General features: G+C 32.8%; 1 protein-coding gene across 4 annotated transcripts; it reads left to right on the top strand.

The window, feature by feature from the left end:
* The first annotated feature begins 2,501 nt into the window (after positions 1-2,501).
* LOC130823652 (uncharacterized) lies at positions 2,502-8,602 on the top strand. Of its 4 annotated transcripts, none has more exons than XM_057688365.1 (5): positions 2,502-2,783; positions 2,934-3,187; positions 3,958-4,252; positions 7,027-7,281; positions 8,054-8,602. In XM_057688365.1, the coding sequence occupies exons 3-5, from the start codon at positions 4,025-4,027 to the stop codon at positions 8,438-8,440; spliced, it is 870 nt and encodes a 289-aa protein (XP_057544348.1). In that variant the 5' UTR covers positions 2,502-2,783; positions 2,934-3,187; positions 3,958-4,024; the 3' UTR covers positions 8,441-8,602. The 4 variants fall into 4 exon arrangements, with proteins under 4 accessions (XP_057544348.1, XP_057544347.1, XP_057544346.1 ...); XM_057688366.1 differs by having other exon boundaries at positions 2,523-2,783; positions 4,017-4,252; XM_057688364.1 differs by lacking the exon at positions 2,934-3,187 and having other exon boundaries at positions 4,017-4,252.
* Positions 8,603-9,718: the final 1,116 nt, after the last annotated feature.

The raw sequence follows: 9,718 nt of genomic DNA, 5'->3' as shown, positions 1-9,718 counted from the left end.
CATCCACAAGTTAAGTCTTCACCACCATATAACTCGTCCCACAAACCTTTAAATATATTATAATAAGTCACCACATTCATCCCTTTTTGACGAAGGGTATGATAATTAGTTTTAAGTTGATGAATTCGAGGTCCGTTCATAACAGCATAGCGTTCCTGTAAGTCATTCCACATCTCAAAAGCAAGTTTGTGTCTTGCAACACTAGGTTGTATGGAAACATCAATAGAATTAAACAACCAAGAGCAAATGGTTGAGTTATTAGATTTCCATGCTGAAAATTCAGAAGAGTTATATATAACTCTAACTAAAAACCTAAATGGCCTTGAATACACAAAGGCCCAAGATAAAAAAAAGGAACAAAATATTAGGAAGAATAATGAAGAATAATAACAAAAATAGAAAAAATATGATGTAGTATCCTGTACTTTCATATACATCTTTTTGTTCAAAGAGATTTAGATATAAGTGAAATTATTAATTAGTATGCTTATTATTTTTTTACAAATTGATTTTTTTTGAGAATTTTACTATTGTATTTCTCAATAAAATTCAGGCGGGTATGTGTAGAGTATCTAGCGGGTATGAGGTGGGTATGGGGCGGAAAAATTAGGTGGGGATGAGGCAATTGAATTGGGCAGCGATGGTATAGGGTATATATCCACGTGGGCAAGTGTGGGGATGAAAAATTTACCTACTATGGGTGGCAGGTAAGAAAACTTTAGGCGGGTATTGGGATGGGGGAAGGTTCTCTCACCCACCCCCCATTTTGTCATCCCTATATGGATAGAAATTTACATGTAAAATTAATGAATGAGATTGTTGGTTTCATGTTTAAAAATGGGTTAAGATTTGCATTTGAAAACACAAAATATAGTGACTGGGTTTATAAATGATAACGAAAGTATAAGTTGAGAGAGTGAAGTGGCCCCCCCAGTAAATGATTTGCCTAGGGCTCAACAAATCTCAAAAACAATATTAGTACCTTTTTTTGCTTGTATTGTTTAGCTTGTATATATCAACATTAAGAAAATGATATATGTAGAATTTCGTATCCAAAATAAGGTGATCAATAGATACTAAGAACTATAATGACCAGTGATGTGAGTATATTGGTAATTTGTTGAACTGGTGATCAAAATTTTACTTAGTAGTATTTGGCAAGTAGGATTTGGCTACAAACCCTTGAATTCATTAATTAAGATATGTTAAAACGCAGAGTTACAAATTTAATAGTCGGATTTAGTTATTCCCCTTTAGGATTTGAGCTTGAATTCAAGTTTAAGTAGACTCGTATTCAACCTCATTTGTGAACACTTTTGATTTTTTTAATTTAAGATCTACCTCTTTATCTCAGAATTTGCCAATTGAAAATTATATAATACCACCATAAAATAGGTTCGTAAATGAACTTAGTTCATAGTGTTGATAAAAGTAAATTTAAGAAGTGTAAACTGTGACTAAATGAAGTAGAAAACGATAAATATGAGCTTTTTAAGGTGATGATTTAAGGAATATATAGACATTTATAAGTACATATTAGATTTTTAATGTGAGTAAACGTGACTTTGAAAGATTCAATATAAAATTACACAAATAATCTAACCTTTCATTGATTTTTTTTATAATAATTCCAATTTTTGATTGAACTTTAATAATCACAACTATAAGGAGTGTTTGCTAAGAATGTACCAATGTAACATTATACATATAAAATAAGTCATTTTGCATTAAAAATAAAAAAGAAAATACAAAATTAACGGCCCGTTTGGTACATGGTATTAGAGGGCGGTAATGGTAATAAAATTAAGTAATAAAAAATTTGGTTGTTTGGATGCCTTCAATGGGAATGGATGGTAATAAAATAAGGTAATGAAATTACTAAAAATGGCCATTTTTATTACCATCAAACAACCTGGTATGAGGATGTAATGGTAATAAAGTATTACTGTAGTAATAAAATAAGGTAATATTGTTTCGAGCTGAAGAAAAAAAATAATGAAGAAAACAAAGGCAATGTATGTAATTATCCATAAAAATATTATTATTAAATAAAGAATCATTAGATAGAATAATTTAGATACAATAATGCTTTTACATACAAATATACAATAATGAAACTAAGAGTCATTACCATTTTTTATTACTAACAACCAAATGCAATCAATGGAATATTATCTTCCATTACCATTCTTTAGTCATGCACACTAAACAAAAGAATCTTCATTATCAATTCTCATATCCATTCCTTTATTACTATTGTCATTGCAATATTTCATTCCCATTACTTTATTACCATCAACTAAACGGCTGTAAATTATAAAAAAAATTAGAAAGATAAATCAAGTAAATTTATTTTTTGATTATAACTTTTAACTATTAATATTTTTAATTTTTTTGTATAATTAACCTATAAAAACCGATCACCAAGTAACCCTAAAATTATTTATTATTCATAATTAATTAATAATTGCTATTATTATAGCAAAATCAATTCTTAATTATTTTATTATTTTGTGCGCCGCTCCACTGATTCTTCCTCTCATCCTCTCTTCCTCATCCTAGGACCAAAACCTAAAAGCCCTGTTCATCTCCTCATTCTCTGATCCTTATCCCCTCTCATTTTCATCCTCTAAGGCCTGTCATTTCAATTACAATCTGCCACTTTCTTCTCAAACCCTATTTGTTCATCTCTTACTTTCTCTATTTTCGATTTTCTGTTCTCTATTGATCCGCCATTGTCATTGTTGTTCATTGCTCACAAGCTTTTCGTCGTTGATCTTCAGGTATTCTCTATCTTTTACTTTCTCTATCTTCCATTTTCGCCATTGTAATTGATTTCGCTGTAAAATAGCGATTAGTTGCGTCTGCTTTTAGGTTTGCTGAATTTCAGGATTGCACATCTTTTTTAATCCACCTTCACTTATTTTATTCAGGTAATCATGCTTTATATTTTGATGAAATTGTACCCGTGAATACCACCAATCCTCATTCCTTGCCATCCTATCTATCCTCTTACTTCATTCCCAAGAACCCTAAATTGCGATACCCTTTTAGTAAGACGTTGTTTACCCTCCGAATTAGTTAGTGCTGATAATACTCGAACCCCTTGCTCTATTTCCCGTTCGGCAAGGGATGCTGCTATTAGAAAGCTCAAGCAATCTTCTGATTTGAGCTATGCACTTTTAAGGTTTGTTTAATTCATCCTTTCAATGCCCATCACTCAAAAATTTCTCATTTCTTGTATAACTTAGTTGCATTTGTCTTGTTGGGTTACTTGGGTCCCATTTATGGTTTTTATGTGGGTTCTAAGCATGAAATACCCCACTTTGGTCAAGCTTGATAGTCTTTGCAAACATTATTGCAGTGCCATACCTTAAATTTATCATTTTTATTTACCTTAGTTGCACCCATCTTGTTGGGTTCCATTTATGGGTAAATTATAGTAATAATGTCTGATTTATGGGTTGAATTTCTTTTTGGTTAAGGTAAGCTAATTCAATTTACCATTTTTCTGGGTTTGAAATTCTTATTTATACTTTATAATGTTGGTGCCTTCTTCCCCAATTTTGTTGGTTTTAGTTGACGGAAGATGAAAGTGTATACGGAAAACATTGTTTTCTATTTTGTGCTTCCATAAAATAGATTTGTATCACCAAAGTCCCTAAATTTCAGTTAAATGGAAGTGCTTTTTTGTGTATCATTTTGGGACATTGCACGTTTTGATGCTTTTGTTTAGTATTATCAGTTTACTTTTATTGGCTGGTATGCTTATGTTTTTCAGTTCTTAGGAGTATACTCCATTATACCCCTCCGTCTCGTAGAGTTTGCCCCAATTGACTAAAAAAGCTCTCACAAAAAATTCAGAGGGACGGAGTAGTATAGATTATTGAGATTTGAGGGTTTAGTGGATTTGGGAAAGATTGTAACCTTCTGTATTTGTATTGCGTTCATACACAGAAATAATTAGAGATCAAGCCCTTGGTGCAACTCATGAAGTTTTGACTCCATTTCTGCAGTTGTAAAAATGATTTCTACGCAGCTTAATACTGTAGCATGCCCTAAGGGTTGTCTGATTAGCATACACAACAAAAGAGGATTACACTCATTACCACTGGTTCCTGCAACATTTGTTTTCTGTCCTCCATTGAAATTTCCGGGTCCAATAAAGGTCACAAGCAATGCGTTTAAATGGAAACAGAGTGTGCCTGTTTGTTCATCTGGTGGGCAAGCTAGAGCTGGAAATGGAAATCAGGTAAATGGTAATATAGATATGCATTTTGCAATAGTGTCCAAGTTACTGGAATAAACTTTTGCTTAAATGGTCGGGTCTTTTTACACTATCATAATGTAAGAGCTTATCTTTTGCATGGCTTTTTCATCCTTGAGGAGGTATGTGAACGGGTATTTATAGATTTTTATCCAATATATACTGACAAGATATAAACTAAAGCACGAAACATAGCAAGCTTTAAACGAGAGAAAACAATAAGCCGAGTCGGCTTTTTGGTGGCGAGCTAGAAAAACCGGCTCAGATATCATTCCGAACACAACTTCTTCGAGCAATTAGTTTAATCCGACTCGACTTTGGTTCATCATAGACTTAAGGTGAGTCGACTTGATTTGGTGGATCAAAACTCCAACACATAAGTACCAAAGACTCAAGGCAACAATACAAGAAGAATAAATTGACTCACATATAATTGCTTTGGTAAGATTAACGTGGTGTAAAATTAATACACCTTCCTATTCTTCCTATTAGTCCCATTTCCAAATAAAATTAAATCACCTTATTACTTCCATTTCTATTTATAATATGTGTTTTTAACCTATTACCATCACTCAAATTACTTTATTACAATTAATGTAACAAAAACCATTAACAATTTAGTTATTACCCTTTCGCTCTCCTTTTTAAGTGGTCCCATTTGACCCATCTGAAAATTTGTGAAAAAGTCAAATGAGATTAATTAAAAAAATAGGAGGGAGTCAAATGAGATTAATTAGAAGAATAGGAGGGAGTATTATATAAATGTGTAATTTCCATCATCCATATCTCATAGATCACAACGTAATAGTGATTACAACAGTACTACTCCCTCCATTTCAATGACTTTGTCTCATTTTATTTGGGCACGTTTGCCAAGACATATATTGAAGACTTAATATCTCTAATGGTGCATAACTAAAAATTATAAAAACTTGATATCAATAGTCCTTGCGTTGAAACGAATTAAATAAGATTCCACTTGACAATGTTTTAACTTTTCGATTAAGAATGAAATACAAATTAAGAGTGAATTGTGAATAGTGTCAAAAAAATCAAATGGGATAAAGTCATTGAAACGGAGGTAGTATTATATATAGTCACTTTAATGTGTATATATAATGTGGTTGCTGATGTAAGACTTTACCTTGCAATACTACCCAAATTTCTGTTTCACATCGTTCATACTGATTAAATGCCTTAAAGTGATTGTATCAACAGGGAAATTGAGGGAAGGTGAAAGATGATATGCAAACTTTATATGTTAATTAGTTTCAGGGAGGGTTACAAATTCAATCTAAATCTAAGGCATTGTTGCTATATGTTTGAGAGAGAAAGGATTTGTGCTCTTTGTGTGGATTGTGAGCTCATCTTAGTGTACCGTATTCTCATCTTTTCTCATTTGGCTTTTCTTTTTTTGAAATTATTTCATCTCACCCTATCAATCAGTGTAGTGGACTAGTGCCTAGCCCTTGAGTGGATTTGTTCTTTTCCTGTTGTAAATATTTTACTTATATGTCATTATATTATGAATATCACGTTGTTTTAAGTATTAAGTATCTTTAAAACTGAGTTTGAAGCTTTTATCGAATTTGTGCGCCTTGCATACAAAAAGTCTGGACTTTTTGCGTCTCGGTGCTCCTTGTGCCTCTTAAAACTAAGGTAGTAAAAATGGCTTAATAATTATTTGCACTTTTTGTTTATGTGAAGTTGCAGGCTTGCATATGGCATGACTGTAATTAAAGATTAATTAAAAGCATCTTTGTTATTACGAGGGTAAAGTTGTATACATGTGACCTTTTGCGAGTTGTTACCCTTTCTAGATAGGAGCCATTTAATAGCATTGGGAGCCATTTACTAGGGTAATGCAATGTTGTTGTTAGTGTTGTTTGTATCTTACAAAATGTATATATCATCCACTATCGGTGGCAGCATTCTTAACTAAGGGTTAAGCTGCGAACGCATGGGAAAAAATCGCATCCGCGGATGCGTTTGCAGAAACAGTCATAATGTCACGAAAAACGGTTATAACGGAGAAGTGACGCGAATCGTAGCCAATGCGGTGTGATATTAGAAAAAAAAATTCACATAAGAGGAGTTTTGAACTTATACTTGCATTTTTGTTGTCGAAGCACTATTATTAATTAACTTACAAGCTATTATATTTGCAATATTTGAGATTCTTTGTGTATAATTAATTAACTTATTAGTTATTAGTTAATTATTTTGTCTATCAAGTAAAATTATGAGTAACTATAATTTAAGTGATCGTAATAATTAAAATTAATGGGTATTAATGAAATTTTAACGGGAGGATAAATAGCGTAGTAACGGTGAAACTTCATTATAACGATAAAATTACGGGAGTTTGATGTTACGTAACGGTCAATGACTCAGGTGTTTTGACCGTGAAATTTCATGCACCGTTATATAACGGGATTTAACATCAGGGCAACTTTCAAACATGTTATATTATGGGCGTTATTACGTAATGTAACCGGTGAGTTTTGATTCGATGGCTTTTAGGGATATAAAACTTTAGAGTTTCACTTATCTTCCCACAAAGCTTCCAGTAAGTCTAGTCTAAGTCTTAGCTCCACTGACTGAGCAATTAGAGAACAGATCAATACACCTGAGAAAATAGTTTTTAACTATCATCATCTGGGCAAAATGTATGGACTGATCTTTTTTCTGGTTACAAGCTGAATTGTCCAATCTTGACTCTGTTTTGACTGTTATTTTCAACTGTGTGTGGTGTTCAGGAACCTCTGTGGAAATCTTTTGGAAAAGCATTTGAAAATTTTGGGAAAAAATCTGCAGTAGATGTGTTAAAACGGCAGATTGAGAAGCGGGAATACTATGATGAAGGCGGAATTCCTCCAGGCGGTAAAGGCGGTGGTGGAAGTGGTGGCAGCGGTGGTTTTGGTGGATTAGGTGGCTCTGAGGAGGAAGGCTCCTCCGGAGTATTGGATGAGACTATACAAGTGGTCATGGCGACCTTGGGTTTGATCTTTTTGGTAAGAACAAATTTCCTATCAGTACCAATGAGAATAAAATGTGTATTTCTATAGTATACTAACATCTTAAGTTTATTCATATACTTCATTTTTAGATGTTGGTCACTTGTCTAAAATATTGTCGACTTGCTACCTTTACAATATATTTAGATGGCAAATTATGAGAGAAAATAATGAAAATGAAGGAAAGAGAAGGGAAGGAAAGGAAAGGAAAGGAAGGGGAGGAGTAGGAAGGAGAGTGCACCTTGTTTGTTTGGAAAGGAAGGAAAAAGGAAGGAAAATGAGTGTTTTTCCTTGAAATCGTTTCACTTTAGAAGATATTGTATTCTTAACAAAATTTGTCTATGTTTTCCCTCCGAACCCCTCACCTCCAAATCCCTCCACTTTCTTTTCGTTATTTAAACAAGAGATCCTCCATCCATTTAAATCACTCGCCTTCCTTTTCCTCTATTTCTCTCTATCCGAACACAATATTAGTGATATTTGATATCTGTCTTACTACCATGTTCAGACATTCATACAACACAATTAATTTTTTTTATGAATTACTTCTATATATTTACGGATTCTTATCTTCTATAATATGATTTTCTATGATCCAAGCCTTCTCAAATCTTGGTTATAGCTTCCATATATGGTAAGATGATGATGATGATGATGTTTACGGAGGCTCAATCATATAGGATATAGATATGGGTGTTAAATTTTGACATATAAATTATGCTATTTTGAGTCTCTTTATGTTGACAATATCAATTCAATTATGTTCCAGTACGTGTATATCATCCGTGGCGCTGAGATGAGATTGCTAGCTAAGGACTTCATCAAGTATATATTTGGAGGCAAACCGAGTATTCGTCTATCGCGTGTATTGAAAAAATGGGAGAGAATTTTCAAGAGTTCTAGAGGAAAGGAGATTATGGTTGATAGATATTGGTTGGAACGGGCCATCATCTTGACGCCTACATGGTGGGATCATCCTGAAAAATACAAGCGCATCCTCATCCAAAGCATTCAATCGACATCTGGGCAATCCACGTCTGGTCAATCGACGTCTGGTCAATCGACGTCTAAGCAATCGACTTCTAGGCAATTGACTGACCCCGAGTATGATGAACGCGGTTATGACCTTGGCTATATGAGTGAAGAAGAGTACTAGGTTCTCAAATTTGTAAATTTTGATAAGTAGTATTATCTATTGTTTTCTATTCTTCGGTTATGGTTTTTATGAGTGGGAGATATTAGGTATGATGATAACTCTAGAGAACAAACTTTACGTCATATTTTCAGCTTATTTTTTAATTCAGTTTAGTTTTAATCATTCTACTTTAGTTCAATGCTAGTAAGTTTACTTCAATATTACTAATCACTTAAATTTTGTTTTTTCAGTTTATTAATAAATTTCACAATTTAAAATCAACACAAAATTAAAATATAAACATATATGACTATTAAACTTGTCGATAAATTTTTTTTATAAAATTAAACTAAATTTGTATTAATATTGACAACTAAACAAGCGGTAAAGATATTGTGTCACCATGATAATTTTTGAAGGATAGAGGGAACACATTATATTTATATTTCCCCTCCTTAATTGATGTGAGTGCATGTTTTATGTGTGATAACACAAGAAGGGGGATACATATGGGCATAGATTAATCTTCCAATCTTAAATGTTTGATAAAATTTTATGTCAATATGTTTTGGTGCCATTTTTTTTTTGTCATGGTTTGACATTTATTCAAATATACACCATTCATTTGTTTAGAAACTTATATTAATTTGTAATTAAAGAATAAGATAGATCAATAAAATAAAGTAGATGAGATGAAATAAAAAAAAAATGCATTGCAAAAACAGAAAGAGGGCAATATAATTCTAACAAATGGAAATAGAAATAAGTGCGAACTTAACAGGAAAAAAGGAGTGTTATTTATTTAGTTCATTTTCTTCTATTTCATTCACCCCGACTAGAGGTGTTCATTCGGATGATCGGGTCGGTTTCGGACGGGTGTCATTCGGTTCAGTTGTATTCGGGTCACACTCGGGTCAGGTCGGTTAGTCACGGTTCGGTTGAAGATCAGTTATTTGAGCTATCGGGTTAGCATCGGTTCGGTATCAGTTGAAGTTCGTGTCGAGTAGTCAATCGATCTCGGACTGTCGTCGGTTAATAATTGGTTCGGTTTTACCGGGTACAGATCGGATTCGGGTATTATTTTCCAGTAGAATTCGGCTATGAATTATTAATTACTATAGATCGAGTCAATATCAGATTAAGTTGTTAGACATTTTTTAATTGGTGATAAGATTCCCCTTAGTTAAGGCAAAAAAAGTTAAAATGTAAATCAGTTAGTGATTATTACTTTGTTACTTATACTTGTTTGACTGTAAATTAAAATTAAAGTTTAATCATTTTTCATCTAATTTAATTACA

Source organism: Amaranthus tricolor, chromosome 9, assembly GCF_026212465.1.
Source record: "Amaranthus tricolor cultivar Red isolate AtriRed21 chromosome 9, ASM2621246v1, whole genome shotgun sequence".
NCBI classification, from domain to species: Eukaryota; Viridiplantae; Streptophyta; class Magnoliopsida; order Caryophyllales; family Amaranthaceae; genus Amaranthus; species Amaranthus tricolor.
This window is presented reverse-complemented; position numbering and strand designations above follow the sequence as displayed.

Excerpts from the sequence above, each read along its gene's own strand:
- LOC130823652 (XM_057688364.1), top strand. The coding sequence starts at position 4,025 with ATGATTTCTACGCAGCTTAATACTGTAGCATGCCCTAAGGGTTGTCTG. Across the intron at positions 4,253-7,026 it reads GAGCTGGAAATGGAAATCAG|GAACCTCTGTGGAAATCTTT; the intron begins GTAAATGGTAAT and ends TGTGGTGTTCAG. Across the intron at positions 7,282-8,053 it reads CCTTGGGTTTGATCTTTTTG|TACGTGTATATCATCCGTGG; the intron begins GTAAGAACAAAT and ends ATTATGTTCCAG.